This window comes from Pleuronectes platessa, chromosome 2, assembly GCF_947347685.1.
Source record: "Pleuronectes platessa chromosome 2, fPlePla1.1, whole genome shotgun sequence".
NCBI lineage: Eukaryota > Metazoa > Chordata > Actinopteri > Pleuronectiformes > Pleuronectidae > Pleuronectes > Pleuronectes platessa.
The window spans coordinates 22,778,875-22,801,583 of record NC_070627.1 but is presented as its reverse complement, the minus strand read 5'-3'; the positions used below and the strand labels follow the sequence as shown (position 1 = coordinate 22,801,583).

The 22,709-nt window shown below is 41.4% G+C and overlaps 2 protein-coding genes across 2 annotated transcripts; one reads left to right on the top strand and one right to left on the bottom strand.

The window, feature by feature from the left end:
* Nucleotides 1-1,105: 1,105 nt before the first annotated feature.
* LOC128458440 (opioid growth factor receptor) lies at nucleotides 1,106-6,139 on the bottom strand. The gene is made up of 9 exons (XM_053443275.1): nucleotides 5,699-6,139; nucleotides 4,211-4,252; nucleotides 3,942-4,004; nucleotides 3,756-3,794; nucleotides 3,254-3,308; nucleotides 3,045-3,123; nucleotides 2,894-2,960; nucleotides 2,663-2,811; nucleotides 1,106-2,569 (listed from the first exon to the last, which is right to left on the bottom strand). Exons 1-9 carry the CDS (start codon nucleotides 6,101-6,103, stop codon nucleotides 2,227-2,229), a joined length of 1,242 nt encoding a protein of 413 aa, XP_053299250.1. The 5' UTR covers nucleotides 6,104-6,139; the 3' UTR covers nucleotides 1,106-2,226.
* A 4,125-nt stretch (nucleotides 6,140-10,264) lies between these two features.
* On the top strand, nucleotides 10,265-13,451 carry LOC128446390 (potassium channel subfamily K member 15). Its single transcript, XM_053429424.1, has 3 exons — nucleotides 10,265-10,547; nucleotides 12,481-13,059; nucleotides 13,207-13,451. Exons 1-3 carry the CDS (start codon nucleotides 10,265-10,267, stop codon nucleotides 13,449-13,451), a joined length of 1,107 nt encoding a protein of 368 aa, XP_053285399.1.
* The last annotated feature ends 9,258 nt before the right edge of the window (nucleotides 13,452-22,709 follow it).

Sequence of the window (22,709 nt, the reverse complement as noted above, 5' to 3'; positions counted from 1 at the left end):
GAGGCCAGAGAGAAGGGAGTTGCAGTAGTCCAGTCTAGAGTTGACTGGTGCATGAATTACTTTTCGCAAGTCAGGGTGTGAATGTATGGGTGTGATTTTGGAGGTGGTTCTGATTTGTACGAAGCCCTCTTTTCATTTGTGGCTCGAAAGTGAGTGATAGGTCAAACAGATCTCCTAGGTTTCTGGCAACGGGCTTTATATTGATTGACCAGGTACCAAGGCTTGTTGCAAAATTGCAAAATAGTTGTTTTGTTCGATCCAACTGTTAATATAATATATAATAATAGTATGAGTGTTTCACTCTCTGGAATAAAAAGTCATAATTGGATTTCAATTTATATCCACATGGTCCATGTCCAGGTGGGATCTTGACACAAACCAAATTTATGTGTGTCATGTCATGTTCAAAATCTTAAATGTAACCCTAGAAAGATGGGCGGAGCCTTACCACTCGCAGTTTGAACAAAAGGTAAAATTGGTGAACCCAATCCTTTGTGTTGAATTTCTAATATTCAAAAATATCTCTGTGTGATAAAAGTTCTCTCGAAGGGCCATAACCTTTAATAATGCATGATGCAGTACTGTGATATGGTAGGAAGACCCCACCACTCAAGTAAAGAATTCCAGTAGTAGTTCTTTTTGTATCCAGGAAGATCACGCCTTAAATTCAATACCACCAGAGCAGGACTGCTGTTTGGTGCTTCAGGCAATATTATGTGCTCGAATGTTGTGCAGTCACAATCAGATGAATAAGCTAAATACTTTCCTTTGAGAGGAATAAAGGTGAATGAGGAATATTTGATCATATAAGGCAGGGGTTTTCAACCAGGGGTCCGCGGTCCCTGGTGGTCCGCGACGGCATTGCAGGGCGTCCGCGAAATTTGCTTTGATATTTCAACACATTTCCAGATTACTCTTGAATATCGTGAAAAATATTTAAAATAACAAAAATATGTCTAAAATAATATAAAGGTGATGAGGAGAACCTTGAAACCGGCTTTGGGCTAGAAACTGCCAATAGTTTTCCCCTGTGCATGTGTGTTAAAGGTAGATGTAGAAGAGCGGTTGAGCTGAGTAGAAAAACTCTCAGGAGGTCTTGGAGATGTAGTTTGTATGATGGAACATTTTTATTTTCCCAAAAAGAAGGCCCAAAAGGGCAGAATTAATAATGAAAATATTAAATAAACAAAAGAGTGAAAAACAAATACTTTGTAATAAGAAGAATAAATTGGCATAATAGCCAAAACAATTAATTGCAATAACAGTCAACTTTACCACGTTCGCTGGTTGAGAAACAATTTCTTAGGAGAGCTCTGAGACTCACACACATACAGAAGTACTACTCACGCAGTAGGTGGGATTTGCTGCTGGTGATCATGAGGTTAAATTTAAGTAGGCCTCAATTGTTTGTGTGGTATTGTATGATTATCATTTGTGACATATTCTGCATTACTTTGTCATCTTCCCTATTCAGTTGTAGCCCCAGTTTATGTTGATTGTTATTGATCACCGTTACTTTAACATTCTCTCAACCAGTCAACTACATGTCTGTACATTTAAGTCATGAACGTTATATATTGACGTACATATGGTTCTGAGATGCAGTACAACTACAAACTGCATTTTAATTTGGTTTTCAATTCTTAATCACTGAAAATCAACCGTTTTTTTGTATTTTACACATTTTTGTAGATTTGTTTGAGGTTTTTAAATAAAACCAACATGGAAAACCAAAGTTTAAAACTTCCTTCTATCCACTTGCACACACGCACACACACACACAACCACACACACACACACACACACACACACACACACACACACACACACACACACGTAGGCACGCACGCGCATAGGCACATCAGTGGGCTGCGGATTACTTTCTAGTCGGAATGGTGGTCCCTGGGACAAAACCAGTTGAAAACCCCTGATATAAGGTATTTATTATCAGAAAACACCATAGCAGACTTTTTGTGCAAAACTTACATCCCCTTCAGAACTATACACATTATTTTGTAAAATTGAGAGAGGAAGATTGAAAAATTAAGAAAATATATATGCAAATGTATTTACATACATCTGTTGCTGTGAAGGTAAATCTATTGAAACAGTCATAACCCATCAGCATTTCCAGTGAGAGGTTTTCAACATTGTTATCAGATGTACTGAACTTAATTTACTTTGTCTTGGGCTTAATGTACATTGTCTTCATTCGGATTCTCAGACTCACGCTGTTAAAATTATAACATCATTTTCACCTTCCACTCCTTCCTGTGACTTGGACGCTGACCGCTCTGACCACATCATCTGGATTTTCCTTGGGCACCACACAAACTCATCTTTACGGTCATATTTCAAGTAGGCGAACTTGATGAGCCTCCTGCGCTGCTTCTTGTCGAGCACGGCAAACACAAAGTAGTTGAGGACACTGTCTTTGACGTCTGGAAGTTCTCCGTTGACGAGTGTCTCCTTCAGGAAGAAGTGGACCAGGGGGGCTTGGTAATGGGGGAACCCCAGGGTTCCCAGGCACTTCAGGATGCGGGTGATGCGCAGGTTGTTGTGAGTGCGACTGCCGATGACAAACAGGCAAATGAAGGGTTACTTGGATTTACATGGATATAACTATATGTTTCTTATTATTATTGACTGAGATATATTTTACTTGTTCAGGTTGCAGAATCGGTCTTTCCAGTTTGAGGCTCTTCTGACTTTGCCTGTGTTCTTGTCACACAACTCGATGCCATAGAAGTCCAACATGAGCTCATATGACCTCAGCAGATTTGCCTTCGCAGTGTCATTTCTGAGAAAAGCCTACAGGAAAGGTGGAACTGCTGTGAGAACATTGGAGGCACATTCTTTACAAATGTCAACGTGGTAACTTTTAGCAGCTGACCTCAATTTCTTCTCTTGTCAGTATACTGGCATCATGGTTCATGCCTGGTTCCCTCAGTGGGAACAACCTTAGACAGAAAAACTTTATTATGAATTTCATAAACAAGAGCTAAAAACGTTACATTACCTCTTTGGTGTATAGAGTAACTTACCATTGAATGAATGTGTGTACATACTCCAGATTTTTGTAGTTTCCAAACCATTCACTATGGAAATCGTGTATGTAGATACCTCATGAATAGAAATGCAGAAGTAAAGTGATTTGGATTTATATACACTGTATTTCAAGATAGTCTCACAGATAACGATTCAAATGAATAACTGACAAAAAAAACTACTTGTTGGGAGGAAAAATCCTTACCATCAGGTACAGAGGGTTTGTTTCCAAGGTAGAACTCCAAATTAGGATTGTAATCCTGCTCAACATAAGAGATTGGAAATGAATACTGCAGCTGAACAGAGATATTTTTATTTTGTTTCAAACTAGTACACCAAGGCCCAACAGTCTCCTTACATTCAATCAAGTTGAAACAAATGTGATGTCACACACTCCTACATATCAGTTCCCTTGATATGCCTAAACATTTTCAACAAGATCTATCAATTATTACCTGAGAAAACTTAAACTAAACTAAAAAGTGTTTTAAACCCTTTCTCACAATGTTAAAGAAAGTAAAAAAAAACTAAATCCTGGATGCGCCCCCTGATCTGTATCCACACCAAAATTAAGAGGGTTCTTTCCTGACCCATATTGCATCAGTTTACTGGTAATTTGTTCAATTGTTTTTGTGTTATCTTACTTACAAAGAAACAAACACACCAGCCAACAAACCAACGGACAGGTGTGTGTGAGGTGTACTCACAGAGGCAATGTTCTGGTTCCAACGTTGCCTGATCTGAGACTGTGAGGAAATATAAACGAAAAATTGTGGGCATAACGTATAATTAAATGTGTATGAGACGTGTGTGTATGTGTGTGTTTGTGTGTGTTTGTGTGTGTGTGTGTGTGTTTGTGTGAGAGTGTGTTTGTGTGTGTGTGTAAAACCTACAGGGTAGTCGTGCCTGTAGTTGTGCATGTCTCTCGCAGCATTTTCAAATCTGTTAAATTTGTACTGGTCCATGGAGAATAAGTGAAAGTCAGTTTCAATTTACGACATTAATGAATTATAGAAATACTAACAATAAACAGTAACATTGACGATACACTTGACACAACGGATGCTGAAAACTGAAATTTTTGCGTGTTTTCTTGTACTTTCATATTTCTTTAAAAAATGAAAACATTTGATCACAAAAAACATGGGTGAGGTGTACTCACTGAGGACATGTCCTGGTTCCAATGTTGTGGCCTGATCTGAGACTGAGGAAACATAAATGAAAATTGTGGGAATAACATATAATTAAATGTGTATGAGACATGTGTGTGTGTGTGTGTGTGTGTGTGTGTACCTGTACTGATATCTTAGTGAGAACCATTATAAGCATAGACCCTACAGAGTGAGGACATTTTTGGAAAGTGAGGACATTTGGTTTGGATGGACATGGCTAGGGAATGCATTTTGCCAATGAGTATCCTCACTACAAATATAAACGTGTGTGTGTGTGTGTGTGTGTGTGTGTGTGTGTGTGTGTGTATGTGTCTGTCATTCTATACTGTTGCATTGACAATAACTGAATATAATTTTATATTCAAGACATTCATGGACTGTAGGAGGCCGAACAATAAACACAGCAGTACATTTGACCAAGTCACCGTTTTAAAACATATAGACAATCTAACAACTGTCTTAAATGATGTCCCCTCATTTACTTGCAAGAGATAAAGGAGATTGAAATCAGAGCCTGACTGATACCGAAACCCTACTGAGAAAGAAATGTGATTGAGGTTTGATAATTTTACATTTAACCATAAACTTTATTCTAAATAAATAAAAAGAAAACAAAAATACCACCAAATATATAGAACTTTAAATAACATAGAAAATAATATAGAAACACGATTTCTGATGTAAACTGATATTTCCTGCCTTGTTTATTCTCTAAAGTAAAATACAAATATTTATCATATAGATAAATTAAAATGTATAAGTTCATATAATTTACCAGACAACCTATGCACGAATTGGGCTGTATTCACAATAAGATGAGGTCAGTCACTAGGTAAAATTGGTTCAATTTGCACTATGGCATTCTTGCGCTTATTCAATATTATTAAAACATCCGTAAGAGGTGACAGAGAAGTTTCAACTCACTCTGCTTCATAGTGACCTCCACTGTCTGTGTCGCACGTTTCAGAAGATTTTACTGTAGAATTATTTTGGAAATTAAAAGGGATAATAAGCTCAGTTATCAAATATTAAATACAATTTTAAAAGGATCCTTAGGAGATGACAAATCATTTTCATCTCTCTCAAATAAGCTACATTTTTATATGACGCTCAAATCTCTCTCTCTTTTTAAATATAAAAACAAATCCCCTCATTCTTTGAGTAATGAATCCCGCCTATCCCTTTAATATCTCAAACTTTCTACAGTCAAATCTTCTGGAACTTGACACTAAGACAGTGGAGGTCCCCGTGAACCAGAGTCAGGTGACACTTCTGTGATTCCTCTTAAGGAAGTTTAAATCACATCCAACAGGAACAAGTTGGATGAAACTTTGTTTTCGGCCTTGTTTCCGCTCCACGCGCCGGTACCGTAACGCCAAGACTAGACGCGCACCAGGTTGACGAGACCAGACGCGCTGATGTTTATGAGTTCTTAAAAACAAACAAACAAACAAACACGTGACCTGAGGTGAACTCACAGAGGCTGCTGGACTCTCCTCAGTCTGCTCTGTTTCCCAGGTGGAATCATAACCACAGTACAACTCATCCGTGTTGTCAACTCTGTACTGCTCACTGTCACACTCTTCATCTTCCTGCTCCTCCTCCTCCTCCTGTTCCGGGTCTTCTGCAGGGACCCTCGGCTTGGCCATACGTTGACCCCCTGAGCCCTCACACTCCTCGGGCCTCCCTTTCCGACCTGCCTCCAACAGGTCGGCCTGTTGGTCGGGCAGCTGCGGCCCGTCTCCGCCGCTGCGCTCCCCCGTCCAGCCTGTCAGTGACCGCAGGTACCTGGTCAGAGGAGCGAATAGCCTGCGGATGAACAGGGTCCGGCGCCACAGCCAGGCCACCGCCGGACACAGTCTGTCCCGAAGCAACCAGGACATGGTGACACGACTTCTCCTCCTGGAGCGACCAGAACCGCGCCTCGTGGCTGAAGTTGATGATCGTTTCACTTTCATTTTGAACTCAGGCGACAGAAAGTTTGATACCAGCTGATGTTGACGCCCAGTGAGAGAAGCAGGTTCAGGTTCATGATTTGAGAAGAACCCATGAAGCTGTTCACAGCTAGTAAGGTTTAAGTGACACAAACAGAAACAGAACCACCTCCCTCATGCTTTAACATGTGAAAGGATATATTGGATTATTTATTATTTTATTCGTTTTATTAGGTTTTAGTCTCAGTATCAACTTTATCATGTTAAGTGTAGCCTTTATATAAACACCAAGATAATTCCTATATACACACTATTCATTTTGGATATGTCATTTAGGATGGGAAAGTGGGGAAGTGTCACTTAAAATCTATAGTGATTTTTTTCAATCGATGTATAAATGACTCGATTTCTGGCTGCCATGATTTAGATAAAGGTGTTTGGTTTATTTTCAAGGATTCTATCTAGAATTGCTTTTGAGTCGAGCGCATACCTCGGTGCCGTTAAATTCAATCAAGCTGCGCCGAATTTCACACACTCAAAGATATCAGCTCTCTAAATGTGACGGATTTCTTTCATCAATTGCCCTTAATTATTTACCGGGGAAATCAGTGAACATGCTGTGAAGTACCAAAAAAATGTTCCTGGGTCCACAATCTAATCCGAACCACTGTCTCTAATTGTCTCTCACTCACTTTGACAACAGACATTTTCTGACTTTACTATTTCAGTCCTTGTCTTTTATTTAGAAAAGAACCAAAACACTAGAGGATCCATCCATCCATCATTCCAGGGTTATTAATTATCAAAACATCATAATAAAAGCACACAATAGCTAGAACTAAAGTTGAGTTATTGTTGTGATAAGTGATCTTGACTCGCGCAGTGTAACTTGGCGTAAAAAGTATGAGCGTAGCGTTTGTTTAAGTATTTTATTCTCATGTGCACCGGCTCCATTCATCCGTCTCATGAACAGGTAGCAAGGGAACTGTCAACATACGTCATACACACAGAAACCGTAACAACTCTAATAAACGGGCAATTTTGCTACCGTAAAACAATGAGAAGAGCGTTCTCTATAATGATACTTTAACAGTTATATTCATCATTTAGTGAAAGAAATTCAATCGACATGATCTGATTCATGTTTATTTTTTATTTTTTTTATGTTAAATAAATGTCTTCCTCTTGTCACGGTAATGTGGAAGTAGATCGACCCAGATGCAGAGGTTTTAACAAAAGAGCATTTAATATAAAAAGAGTCTTTAACTAGACAAAAACACTAACAGGTGAAAACACTGGTGAGGCAAAAACACGAGGACGAATGCAGAAATTGACACAATAAAAATCATTTTAAGAGAGAGTCAGTTACACTTTGCTGCAGTTTGAGAAACCACTGATCCACAAGACTTTTGTCACAGTCGTCCTCACACCAGAACAACTCCCTGAAGGGGACGTAGAAATAAAACACCCTCAAGCTTGTTTCCCTCAGTGACACCAAAAAGATAATTGTGTGAAAATGTGTTGTTTTCAAAAAAAGAGTTTTTTTTATTTTTATGACTAAAACACATTATGTCTCTTTATCATACAATCATCATAAAGACTCTTTACCTCCACTGCCGTTGCGTGCTGTTATCAGTTTAAAGATACCATCATGTTTGTGGTGTATTTCCTCTCCTCATTTTTTAAAGCGGGCCGCCCATTGGACAGATGAGAGTCTGGACTCATGCTGGTGGACATCCTGACCTTAATGTCTTCCTGTGGAAGATAAAGGGAATGTATGAATGTTCCCACCGAGCGGGGAGAGATGAGATGAGTACATCTGATAACCCAGCATCATAACTTAATGGGTAGAGAGCTGTTAAGCCACAGGGCCCTTATTAAAAAAGTAACTTGTCCTTCGCAGCGATTGCTCAGTTTACTGCAGAATTGATGCGTCTACGAACGACTATAACATTATTTTGTTCATTATATCTTTCCGACACACACATTTGAAATTTGCATAAAGAATTGATTGTAAATAATACTGAGGTAAGCGCTGTGTGCTGTTATTGAGCCGGCCCTGGTCAGGCTATTATCTCTCAGGGGCTCTTTTCAAAAGGAGATAATTGCTCTGACTGCCAGTGGAGAAAATCAAGACTTGTCTGCATGCCACACTGTTAACACATGCTCAGCAATAGATCCATTTGTGCTTACTACAGCGGGATAAGGTCCTGCAATGTCTCTGGGAGATAAAAACACAGCATGGAGATAGCCATATGTTCTGCAGGGGGGTGGGGGCAATAAACGTGGATTTTAATGACAGATCTCTGGCTTTTATGGCCTGGTTTAGTGCATGAATAGGTCCCGCAAATTGGAAAGAGATGGGAGCTTCATGCAGGGTATGAAACTGAAATAACTTGCAGGGTAGAGCTGCAGTCGTCGGGCCATTTTCTGGTTGCTCCGCTGTGAACCCAATTAGCATGACACTGAGCAAAAAGCCTCGGTGAAGTCAGGCTCCTGAGCAGCCGACCCGACACATCCCCACAAATCATCTGTACCCTCACTCTCTCAGTCCATGTGTCTGACTTAGTTAATGACGACAACTCGGCGGATCACTCAGCGACTAAGTGTGTGCTTGATAAAGGTCAGTGCTGCCACCAGCTAACGCTTCATTGCTCAGAGTAATACTTTAGCCGAGCATACTCCACACATGAACGCTTCACAGGGCAAAATAATCAAGAGAGTAGCGTCTGGAAAGGCCAGCTGTTTCTGCACAGACACAGCACACACACACACACACACACACACACACACACACACACACACACACACACACACACACACACACACACACACACACACACACACACACACACACACACACACACACACAAACACACACACACACACAAGCCTCTGCACACACAGGATCACTGAAAGTTAATACTTCAGTATAAATACTTAAGTATAAATAAAGACCCTAAATTATTATACTTGTATTTAGATAAATACTCTAAGTGGCAACCCATGATGAGCTGCTGCTTTGAAGCTTCCGGTTTGGCCTTTTCCCCGGCACCATCTTGGTTTATTGAAACCGTAAGTTACCATATTTAGAGGAGCTGGGGAGATGCACCTGCGACCTTCACCCATTGGACAATAGCAGCTGTCAGTCGCATGATATTTGACTCTGAATGGGACCAAACTTAACAATCAATCAAACTAAACTTAACAAAATGAAAATGATGTTGTGTAAATTGAAGAAGCCTTGAGACCATAACAGTGACAAAATATTTACTGCCGTCAATCAAATGAGAAGTAGAAATGATTTTTCATGGAACTCAATTAGCAGGTTAATGCTGTTTTTTTAAGTGTGGGTGAAGCTGATATAAAAGGTGATTATCTAATTTCCCCTTAACGGACTTAGCCTCAGTGTTTTTTTCTCGGTTCGTCAATTTAGCACGTTCACCCGGGTGCCTTGTTTCTTTCAATGCTGATCGGAGGACCTGGCAGAGTCAACCAACCTGGGAGTGAAGGCTGATTTATCCATTCCCATTGCAGACAAAGGCTAGCTGGTAGTGGGTTTCTTAGACTGGTGGAAAAGGGGCCGTTGACCTCTGACTTATTTTTGTAACCAGTTGAGAACCCTCTGCTGGTCATTCGAGAGAATACAGGTTGTAGGAACATCCACATTGGCTTCACTTTCTGGACTGCAGTCAACATCCATTTTTATATACAGTCTAAATGTATAATATACACATGGGTGCCTCTGTATTAATCATCTAAAAAATGTCATACACAATAATGTATGGTTCAGCGTCACCAAACTACTTTTACTTTACTTTAATATCTTTAAACGCCCATATTGTGTCAAATACATTTTCTGGGCTTTTACTCTCCGTAATTACTTGAAGGAGTCAGTAGGGGCCCTCAGAGTATGAAAACAGTCCGTTCTAACAAATATGTTATCGAAACGTCTTGTTTCCTACTACCTCCCCGCAATCCTATCCTCTAACACCTCAGGCCTCTTAAGATGACTGAAGGATGCTCCTGCATGTGTCCTGTGCGCGCGTCTGAGCAGCCCCCCCCCCCCCCCCCCCGCGCCACCGTTCCGTGCGCACCGTGGAGTCGAGGATGAAGACGCACAACATCAGGACCCTCTCTCTCATCCTCTCCATCGTTTGCTACCTGCTGGTGGGAGCCGCGGTCTTCAACGCGCTGGAGTCCGAGCGTGAGGGGGACAGGCGGAAGGTCCTGGAGCAGAGGCTGGGCGAGCTGCAGAGAAAGTACGGCTTCAGCGAGCGCGACTACAGGCAGATGGAGCGGGTGGTGCTGCTGGCAGAGCCGCACCGAGCCGGCAGGCAGTGGAGGTTCACCGGCTCCTTCTACTTTGCCGTCACTGTCATCACCACGATAGGCAAGTACAGCAACAGACAGCAATATGTATCTATACCGTGCGTGTTTGTCAAACACACAACAGGCGGCATTTTCTTCCCGCGTGTGCCGAGGCGCTCGTTCACTTTTAACGCGAAGCCCAGTCATTGGACCCCTGGTTAGAGGGGCCACACCGAAGAGGTGTGTGTGTGTTGAAGTTTGTGTTGAACATGATTTACCACTGAACAGCAGCTTATGCACGTTAAACAACTCAGCTGCATTAAAGGGACAGTCCACCAAACTGATTTGTTTTCACCGAAGCTTTGAAGAGTGGCTGTAAAAAGTTTGTCTGGATTCACACAAACATTGACTCCAGTGAGATGTTGCACAGAATAAACAGGAAGAACACACTTCGCTAAGTTAGCTGAAATATGGCAAAATATACTTCCTCATTAACAAGTTGATTAAACTTGTGAACTGCCTCATGTCACATTGAAGCTTTCTCTGAGTTTGACAGAATGATGTTAAATATAGATGAAGCACTATTTTGTAATCTACTGTTGTGTATAGCATGAGAGTTGTGTTACAGTTCAGAACTGCAGGAAGTCTTCAACATTTCTGTGACTTTTCAGATGTTTGAATTTCAGTGAAAACACTAGATTCAAATTGACCACAGTCCCTACATGTCCTCCACAGAAGAGGAAACTAGTCTTTTATTTAAACTTCATAGTGGCAAATGTCTGACAATAAGGAGTTCTATTCCCTTATCACGTTAGATGTTGTGGACATGCAAAACATCAGCAACTGAAATTTCTCTCTCCCCCCCCCCCCCCCACCCCCCCCCCCCCCCCCCCCCCCCACCCCCCCCCCCCCCCCCCCCCCCCCCCCCGAAATCAACTAAATTGGAACTGTCAACACAGTTTAAAACAAATCAACGAAACGCGTGTGCAGTCACCTTTTTCGTGATAAGTCTCCTTCTGTCAGTTATTGTTGACAATATGTACAAAGAGCATAAGTGATATGATAGAATCAGGAGAGGCCACTTCACAAGGGAAAGTAAAATTGAAGGCTGAGGAAAAATTTTAGGTTTCACCCTTTTTCCTCCAGAAGTTCACGGTCAGTTATTAAACAGTCTCAACACCCTTGGTTCATCCACATGGTGTTCTCACTTATTTATCTGAATAGATCTTGTCTGAGGACTGTGTGTACAGACTCTGCATGACTGATATCTGCTGCACTCTTCTTCGGTTTGTTGTATCTCTCAAGGATGAATTTGGTAAGCACGCATTAGAAGTGGATCGTGGGTGAAACAAGCATACGAGCAGGTATTCGTAGGACGTGAAATGAGACCGTAACTTCAGGCTGATCGAGGTCACACTGTGTTCCTACAATTTGGTGACCTCAATCACTACTGTCTCACGTCAGAGGTTTGCTCAAACAGTCCGTAACATGAAGAGGCTGTACTGTGATTATGTTACAGCTGAGTAGTGTAATGTGCATGATAATGCAGATACCTTTTCATGTCTGTAGGTTCGATTGGTTTCCTTTAAGTAATTTAACAGCAGAGGAAAATGATACAGAAATGTACATGTATGACGTTTCCTCACTAGCTGGTTGTTTTCTTTAGCCAGAGAGAATATTGTGGTTTTACTGGAACCTTTTTCTCTAAAGATGAATTATATAGCTCTGTAGAGCTGCAGAGTTTTGTGATTAAACTTAGAGATTGTGTCTCAATGAGCTGTTTCACATTTAACCCGCACGAATCACATGATCAATTTTTCCACATGTAACCATATAAAAAGCTAAAATACCCATCATATAGTCAGCTAACGATAAGACTCATAATTTAATTGACACTTTAAAGGCTTGAGCTTCGGCGTGGGCCTGCACTGGATAGAGAGCATCTTAGCCTTGAATAAACCATTAATATATCCAGTGTACTTGACTGTGACCTGCAATATACTGTGACTTTGTAGGTTACGGCCACGTTGCTCCTCAAACTGATGCTGGCAAGGCCTTCTGTATGTTTTATGCAGTCTTGGGCATTCCCCTGACGCTGGTCATGTTCCAGAGCCTGGGCGAGAGGAGCAACACTTTCGTCCGCTACCTCCTGCGAAGAGCCAAGCAGGGTCTGGGCCTGCGGAAGGTGGAGGTGTCCATGGGGAACATGGTGCTGGTGGGTCTGCTGTCTTGCATGAGCACTCTGTGTGTCGGAGCTGTGGCCTTCTCCCATTTCGAGGACTGGACCTTCTTCAATGCCTATTACTACTGCTTCATCACGCTCACCACCATCGGCTTTGGGGATTTTGTGGCCCTGCAGAGGAGAGATGCGCTGCAGAAGCGACCCCCGTATGTGGCTTTTAGCTTCATGTACATTTTGGTTGGGCTGACGGTGATTGGAGCTTTCCTCAACCTGGTTGTCCTGAGGTTCCTCACCGTGAGCCCAGATGAGCCTGATGTGAGGCCTGACACAGGGGGAGAGGAGCAGGGACCACAGCCCAAAGACGTACAGGAGGACAGGGAGGTGTCGGACTCTGAAGGAGAAACTGCTGAAGGGAGATACAAGGACAGGAGAGACGGACAAAGCAGCCGCTGCAACCTGAGCCTGCCCATGGAGGGGGGCACCAGCTGTACAAACCTCCTCCCTTCTCCTGCAGAGGATCATGGACTTGTTACACCTGAACAGAGACAGGACTCAGAGCCCCCTGAACCCAGCAGACTCAGATACTTGTTCTCCTGCGTGTGCTGTGACATTCACGACCGCCCCCCTCCGTCTCACTGTGACCAGGAGCGGGGCCACAGCAACCCTGTCTTCTACGACTCCATCTCCTACAGGGTGGACCGGGCCTCGTGCAGCTCCTGCACCCTGTCTGCACAGGCCTCCCCGTGTAGCGTAAGGCTCTGCCTGGGCAGGAACAATCTTCTCACCAGGAGGAAGTCATTCTGACTCTGTGAGCTCTTACATGAATGACCTTTTTGAATGTTTTGTGCTCAGATTGAACACGCTGGTTTCCCACTCGGTGGAACCATTTGCCCTGTCACAGTCATCATGAATGTAGCATTATTTACTATCAGATAATATGTAACATATCGGAAAAAACATATACAGTCTAATGAATATTTTTTTACATTAAAGATTGCTCGTAAAATAAAATGTGTAAAATCATTTTAAGAATGTAATATATAATTGAATGTGATATTTTCATTATAACTGTCCTCCTGAAAAGTCATGTGAAAAGTTTTTTTTTTCTCTAGAAACTGTGAACAGCTACTGGAAAATAATGAATATTTTAGTTGTCAGGTGTCTGTCTTCCCTCAGTGTTGTCACCTGTGACCTTCTGTTATTTCCAGTCAGTAATCACAGCCGTCTTCTAATAAGAACCTACACTTGGGCGCTCTGGCTGGTTTCCTTGGTAACGTTTCCATCCCCATTGCTTAGCGCAGTGGAAAACTGGGGACGCACACGTACGGCACAGTAAAGGCAGCGTCTAGTTAAAAATGTGATTTCCAGAGCGTGTTCCTTTGTGATGAATGAATTTGTCAACACACAGAGTGGAAGATGAGAAGTGAGTCTGAAACGGTGGCAAATTAGAAATGTCTCCAAATGAGTGTTTAATTACCTTCTTAGATGAGTGGTCGACGCACGCGCTGCTGTTATTCAAATTGGATTTTTTATAAAAACCACTGACAAAAGGAAAAGTGCTCTCACTTTTTAAATATTTTGAATTAAGTTACAGTGTGTTTAGTATTGGAAATACGCCATTTATTCACCAAATTAAAGGGGAAGTCCTCCAAATGTATACATACAGGATAGATTAAATGTGACAAACAAACCAACCTTAATCATAGAAAATAATAACAAAGATGACATCATCAGGTCCTGTTCATGATATCATCTGGGTTATCTCAGTCTAGGCTTGAGATCAAAATTGTTATAACCAGCAACCTGCTTTACAACTGAGGGCGTGCCAAAAGTTACCAGACAGCCAGGGCCGAACAAAATGATGCTGTCGATTGAATCATGGGAAATGTAGGATCCGGTAATCCTGGATCTTGATAAGCCAGAGACTAAAACTGAGGAAAAATGTGACCGCGGTTGTGATCTTTGTTCTTTTGATGCATCTCGTGAGTACACTAACCTTATAGAAATACCAAAAATTATTCTAATAATAGTATATGATTAATAGTTTGGGTTCCAGGATCTGTAAAATACATGTTTTAATGGGTTTTACAGTCATTTTTATACACAGCCTCACATTTATCTTTTCTTCTTACTTGTCTCCTATTGTTGAGGGTTTTTAAATTCTTCAACTAAATAAGAAAAAAAAAATAGCTCATTTTATTCTAGTGTTTGAATCAGGGACAATCTGTATCTTACACAAGATGGTGCACTTAAAATACTGAGAGACCAGGACGTTAGTGTTAATGTCCACCCTGCTGAGCCCCCCTGAAGACATAGACTCTCCTGGAGTGCCGCTTCATGGTTGCTCTTTGAATAAGAACTAAGCTGACCACTGCCGGCTTCCAGAGATCCCTTCATTTGAAAATAAATTTGATATTGGTGAATATTTGAGTAATATAATAATAGTTGACCTGTACTCTGACCTCCCTGCGGATGGCCAGTTTGAGTATCATTTAAGTTTAGCATGAAATTACATTATAAACAGAATTCCTCTTGTAACTCCCAGACATCCTTTTAATTTCTCCTTGTTCCCATTTCTCGCACTGGGGGGCAGCATTGGTCTATGTAAGAAAGCACGGTGACTTCTCGAGAGGTCTGCAACACCTGCAGGTATATCGGCTTAAATATTTGTAGGGTTAAGATTTGTATTTTGATTTCTGAAACTTCAAGGATAACACTAATGTAAGGATGGTTGTGTGTTTGTGTGTGTTAAACCATTCCCAGCACATGAAACCCCACTGTGTCCTCAGAGAGGCTCACTCCTGTGTATCAGTTTTGTTTTGTGGCTTTAAAACATGACAGTAGAAATTAGTTTTCCTCCGTCAGCATGAACTATGACACAGATTACCTCTGTGGGAATAAATGTTTGTGGGGATTTGATAAGTGAGCAGCAGATTTTCAGCCGAGCATGCAGACATGGATCAGCCTCCAGCTTTGTCCGCTCTGATATCTGTGCAGCAGCAGAAAGGAAGCATCTCAACAATGAGCTCCATGTCTGTGTGGCAATAAGATCACTGTTTTGAGTGATGAAAGCTGCTGTATCATTTGCATAATTACCCCATTAATATTGCAGATGGTGCCTCACTTTATTCTCTTGTGATGCCTTCAAATGGCTCCTCGTATCTGTGACTGTCACTGCTCCAGCACTCTGAGCCTAAAAGGATTGTAAACCATCTACGCAGATAAAGTACCACAATGCAGAACAGGCAGGTGATGGCCTAACATGAATTAGACATGCAGAGTGAAGCACACCTCATGCATGACTGTGGCTTTGAGCTGTGCCAGCATTCAAGGTGTGTGGCTCAGTGAGTGAATCCATTGAGCTGTTTTCTATGAAGTTCCTAAGAAAGGTAATGTAGTATTTCCTGTATGTGCATATAACGTATGTTATTACAGGTAAAGAGCTGCAGGTGGCGGTGGTGATCTTTTTGCTGAATGCACAGCACTTCAGGTGAGTGCACAACGTCAGGCTCATGCTCACTCATATTCACATTTATGGAAATGCAATCCTGTGGGAAGTCCACTCTTTTTGGGATTAATGTTTGTTTTATTTCCTGATGAATCTCCACCAAGGTTCCTCTGTAACCTCTGCTGAGGTAACACCGTGTTCGGCTAGGAGAGCCAAACTGACTGCAGATTGACAAACGTATAATTCACGATGTTAATATCCACACAACACAATTCATCACATAACATCAGTAACCTTTTACCGTCGAACTTTGAATTTCATTATCAGTGCAAATGCAAACAGGCTTGTCCTCTGTCGTGCTGTTGTAGGGCTAAGGGAGTGGGTGAATAATTGATTATATTGTTGTATATTTCTGTTTGTGAACACACCCTCTTAAGTCATTACTGTGCCACATTGAAGGGTCTTTCATGTGCAGTCGCCTGGTTCGGGACACAAGATTAAATCGGAAGCAGCCGGTTCAAGCAGAGTGCAAAGCGACTTTTTCTAAGGGGTAAATAGTTTTAATATGGCAGGAATATGTTTGCGAGCTTCATAATAGAAGCCGCATGCAAATAAAGTATTTATGAATGTACAAATAAACTGAACCAACAGCGGTTGCAATGTTTTGATTATGGAGAAATAGGCAAGTGTTTGTCTGCGAACACTATTTACAGTCTGCGAGGAGGAGCTGGGAGATTAGGAGTTATGAGTCTTGGATGCACATCAGAATGCAAAAGTGCCTCCTCCCTGTCTCACAGTGAACACAATGAAAGATTAAGGAAGTAAAAACAAGTGTCATCTTTATTCACATTGATGAAATGAGTAGAAATTAGGATTCAGTTGGAGAGCACTGAGAAAACAGACATTAATAGAAGTTCAATGGTGGGGTAATTGCTCATTAGTTTTAATTTCTAACCAATTTTCTGCTGGTACCAAACAGTGTGAAAGCAGTGTTTTTACTCAGTGGTTATCTCCTCCAATCAGACACTGTGTTTCTGTTACATTTTGTTTCACAGAGGCCACCCTGCATGATTGATCGCAATTTCTTCACCAGATCGAGATTTTTATTTGGATCTACGCCAAATTGTGCTCACTCATAAATATCATTCAACTGAAATGTCAGATTTGTTTTCACCAAGATCCATGAATTATTCTCTGAGATCCCCATCCTGCAATGTTAAAGAAAGTTAAAAAATAGTTCCATGATTCGCCCCCTGATCCAGATCCACACAAACATTTTACAACTGCAGATGAAACTACATAGGCACTCTGAGGAATCTGTGGAAACGAGGGGGCGGATAAAACATTCACTTTCTTCCTATAGTGGAGGAAGGCATGCAGCTCGGTTTAAGGTTAAGCTTTGAGGAACTTTGACCTGTGATATATGCTTTGCATTGGTATGTGTGGCCGAACCCTGTGCATCTGTTGTGCGGCAAAGCAAGGTACCGCCACTGAAGGAATTCTGTGGGAAATGCTGCAGTGAAAGTGATTTAATGGATTCTTTCCTGACACATATCGCATCCTTACACCCAGTTTCATGGTAATCCGCAAAGTAGTTTTCATGTAATCCTGCTAACGAGCAGACAAACAAAACCAAAGCATAATGTCCTAGGCAGAGGTAATTAAGTCTTAAAGGAAAAGTTACATTAACGACACTCCAATCTGATGACTGCAAAGTGCCATTCAGCTAAAGTGAATAATACCATTGTCTGTGTTTGCTCTTAAAGCCTGTGTCACTTCAGAGATAAGATGTCTCAGCCCTCAAGTGTCCATAGTGTGTTCAGTGTGCTCTGGGTGTTTGACATTTATTGGTCAAACAAGATTATTTGACTATTACCTCTTCTTTTCATATTAAATTGAAATGAAATGTCCCATTGAGTTCATCTACTGCCGAAAGAGCAGCTAAGGTATTTTCTATATATATATATTATATATATGTGAAACTATTATAGTGTATAGAGTTAAATATGTGTTGTTTAAGCCATGTTAGCTTCCTGGAGCTATAATGGAAATTTCCACCCCTCAGAGTGAAATAATTTATCTGGACCACTATTGGATGAATTGGTGTGAACTTTGCTACAGATATTCATGGTTCATAGAGTAATATATTTTAACAATAATTATAATTCTAACGCCACTTGCTGCCCGCCCATATTGCTGTTGCCTAGCAACATAGCTGAAATTGGACACAACAAGAAAGTTTTAATGGCCCTTGGTTTTTTAACATGTCTACTGTCAGCTGTTCAGTTGATTTGAGGCATGATACTCAAGTATCTGGCCGCTTGCCAGCACCATTGCCTCTTTGAAAAACATCACCCACTTGCAATGAATCCTGGGATAGGTCTGGCCGGGAGGGATGCACCTGTTGGACACTTTGTTTCTTGTGATTAAAAGGAAACATGTGTTGGTCGCATTTGAAGGAGCCATTGAATGGGACAGCCAAGCAACACACCTGTGACACAACCAGTCTTCTAATGTAGCCTCTGCAGGATGCAGCCCCTGCATGACTCGTGGAGCTAACTAAACAAATCAAAGATAACATCTAATCATTTTATTCTTAGATGGTTTCTGTTATTTAGGTCGTTTTTATCACACTGATGTTTGTTCATCTGTTCATCTTTCCTGTAAGTTGTATTGGTTATTTGATGTTTGAACAACAGGAAGACATTTCACGATTGCCAGCTGAGACTCACTTTTGATTGGTTGGGAGCATGTATCGATGGGACCTCGCTAACGGGGCTCCATCCCCCAATCACTACTGTGCTGACTCTGGCTCAAGATGGCAGCGTTCGCATCTTGGGTAATATGGCTTAGTTTCTGGCTAGTGGGAGGAAGTGGAGATGCATCGTCCATCTTTATATACAGTCTATTATACGGCCTCTAGCTGATGCTAGCATGGCTGGAAGCTCTTGACCTGGATTCTCACATATAGAGTTGACAGTGTTGAAATATATAACTCACCATGGCAGCGCAGCTATTAAAGAAGCATTAAAAACAGAGAATCCTTTGTGTCTCATCATTTACAGTGAATCAGTCAGTTGTCTGAGGCGAGGATGTACAATCAAGGTTGGCTGTTATCATTTTTTCCTCCTCAGTGGTACAAGTTAACCAGACAACAGCTTCTCCGTGCACACAGCTTCCTGTCTTAACAGAAACTGGGAGATGGCAGAGATTGGAGAAAGTGAGAGAAGGATAGTTCTCTAGTTTTTTCCGTGGACAATATGGGCTGAACAGGGCTGTGGCCAGTGGAAGATGAATGTCTGTGTAAAAGTGTCTTCATTGGGTCTGAGTGCTCCTCGGTCGCAGGACAGGTTGTAAAAAGTGAAATGTAAGAAGTGAAGTCAAACGCTCATCATGAAAGTAACGGCACACAAAGTCTCCGGGCTGTAAAACGAAACAGAAGCTGTTTTAAAGTTTTAAAAGAAGCACCACTGTGAGATGTGGATATTTGTCTATTCTACTAAATCTATGGCCGGATGCCTCTCAGTGTCATGCAGGTCCCTCTTATCTCCCTTCGCAGCAGCGCCACATTTTTCTCATTATGTGCAACTCTGCATACAACTTGGACAAATGTGCTTCCAAATGTGTAAGTAAGACTCGATACAGAAGTTGCTGTCGCGGCAGAATCTGAATGAGAGAGATAAGGCCACAGAGAAAAAATGCAACACAATGGCCAGTGGATAACGAATGCATCCTTTTTTATTTTTAGATGTACTATGCAGGGAAGAGAGGAAAAGAGGACCCTCGTAAAGAATAGTCCCCAGATATGAAACCTGATTTCTCCGCAGTCATTCAGCTCGGAACTGTACAAGATTGACAATGGAGTGATTTGCCACATCTCTTAATCTTCCTAAATGAGAGAGATGTTCCCCTGCACTAAATAATTCAGGACACTGCACTTCGGTTTCCTCCCATTATTATCTTTTGTCTCCCGCCTGTCAACTCTCAGGAGACCAAATCAATGCTACTGTACCAACAGCCACTGCTGGATGGTTTTTCATATAGAGCCATGCTCATTAGGGGCCGCCTTTTGAGAATAAGTCGTAAGAACAAAGAGGGGCGACAAAACAAATAGGAACATTTATTGAGCCATTTAAGCCATGATCCACCTGGTGACATAAAAGTGATACATTTTACTATGATCTTCCAGTATGTGCATTTGTCCCTCCACTATAACCTTATTGAATCTCTTAGTCAATTAAAGCAATCATCTTTCTCTGTGGGATGTTTCATAGTCCACCATAAAGAGAGATGTTTTATCTGCTCTGGGAATATCAGTGATGGCCACAGCGGCGTCGGAGAAGCTCCAGCCAGGAGAAATGGTTTCTTTTGAACAATCACGGCAGCACCATCGCGGCACCATTTCCCGCCTCCAGAGCGCTCTCATATGTTTTTTTTTCCATTCGCAGATATAATGATTTTAATATTCCATTGACTGTGTCTTTGCTGGTCTGCTGAGCAGGAAGCAGACGGTTCCATCAGCAGAGCTGCGCCTGGCATTCATCATTAAATGTCTGCCCAGGAAACAGACAGCTTTACACTCATCTGCATCTGCTTGGTATGCCAACTGGGTGAGCATCCACACCGTCCTACCCTCACTGTTATTTCTGATTAGCATATAATGCATCAATTACTTCACTTTCACTAAACAAAAAAGCTACCACAAGTTTTGTTTCCAAGGCAACTATGAAGAGTGCTGGCGGCAGGAGTGAATTAGTTTGGCAGTGAATGTTGGATGCGATGGTAAGAGCCAAGTAAGAGCAAACAATTGTGGTCCAATCTGAACATATGGAATGTGATGCAGGGAATGTTGCGCTCACACACAAACACCCTCACCCACACATGCACGTCTCTCTATAGTTGTGAGGACACTCTTTGCCATAATGCATTCCCTAGCTCCTAACCGTAACTTCAACCATCACAACTAGATGCCTAACCCTAACCTAAACCTAATTCTAAACCTAACCCTAAAACCAATTCCTAACCCTAAAAAAAATTGAAGCTGTTTGGAATAGCCAAATGCCCTCACAATGATGATGGTATTGAACCAAAATAGGCCCTTATAAGTATAAATAGACATGCACCCGAGCATGCGCGCGCACACACACACACAACACACACACACACACACACACACACACACACACACACACACACACAGACACACACACACACACACACACACTGACTGGTTATTCCCTATAACTGAACCCTACCTGCTGTGTTTTTTTTACACATCGAAATGTCTTGTATATAATGATATAACTGTGTCCGCTATAGTTATATTTATAAGTCTGATTAGACAATTCATAGCTGGATATTTAAGCTATCCATTTTATGAAGGCCTTTATCTTTAACTGAATAACCAGAGTAAGAGACATCATGGACACAACTACACACAGTTTTTCAGGTTGAAAAATAGGCTGAGTGTTCTTTTTAGTTTAGCTATATTTCATTTTCACAATATTCTTAAAGGTGCAATGTTAAAAAGCTGAATGTATTCATGAGATAAATTTGAATATATGTGATTTTCAGATGTGACAGTGACAATAATGAGTTTAGACAAAAGATTAGATGCGTCCTTCTGTTCTCATGTGTGTTTCTTGTGTGGCTCCTTTGCCTTTAATACTTTGATGTGTACTCTCTCTGGAGGAACATGGGGAAATTTATTCAAAGCACCTGTAGTCTCAGTCCATTTATCTGTCTCACAATTCCCTCTGTCCTCTGCAGGGAGATGTCGGAGGTTGTTGGACTGCTGGATGATGACCACCCGTCTCCCCTGGAGTGCTCCTGCAAGACCTGAACACAAGAAACTGTAACACCTTCTCTGTGAGTTTCCTCTTACTGAACTTTAACAAGACACTGAACATTAGATGATTCAGATGTAAGAGTTTTATTGATCCTTTCATTTGTTTATTTATCTAAGAATGTTGAATTCATATGAGTTGTCAAAGTCCCCACCGGAGGATTCCCACTTGTTTTTGGTGACAGCCGATTCTTTCCTTCACCACCACATGGTCAAAATGTTGACTTTCAGTGCAGATCATCTCACAGTGAAATCAGCAGATTGCCTTTCACTCTACTGGGCACATTTCTCTTTCAAAGCTATTAAAATGTTTGAATTAAATGATTTGTTAAACCTTCTTCCAGCACAGTCCTGAGGATGGATTTGAGTTTTGTGCTAATCACACAGAGCCAGGCAGGTATCAGGAGCAGCTTTTTAATTTGTATGCTTGAACTAGGATTTGTGCTTTTAAAATGATTACAAAAGCCAGGACGTGTGTTACAGATTGTTGTGGCTTCTTTGAGCTATACTGGGAGCACAGAGATTTTTAATGGTATGCTATAACTGTTGGTATCGGTTTGCTGCAAATGTTGAATTAAAACCATAATATTCAAGTTCTAGCTCTAATTATGGTTTAAAGCTAAAGCTTTAGACAGCTTAAGCTGCTGTCAGTCAGTCATATATATGGTCCCATATTTCAAGGAAATGCAAAATAAGTAGTGAAAGTTTTCAGGACAGGGAAAGTCCTGAATCTATTACCGATGAGCTGTTTGGATTAAACAAAGCTTTG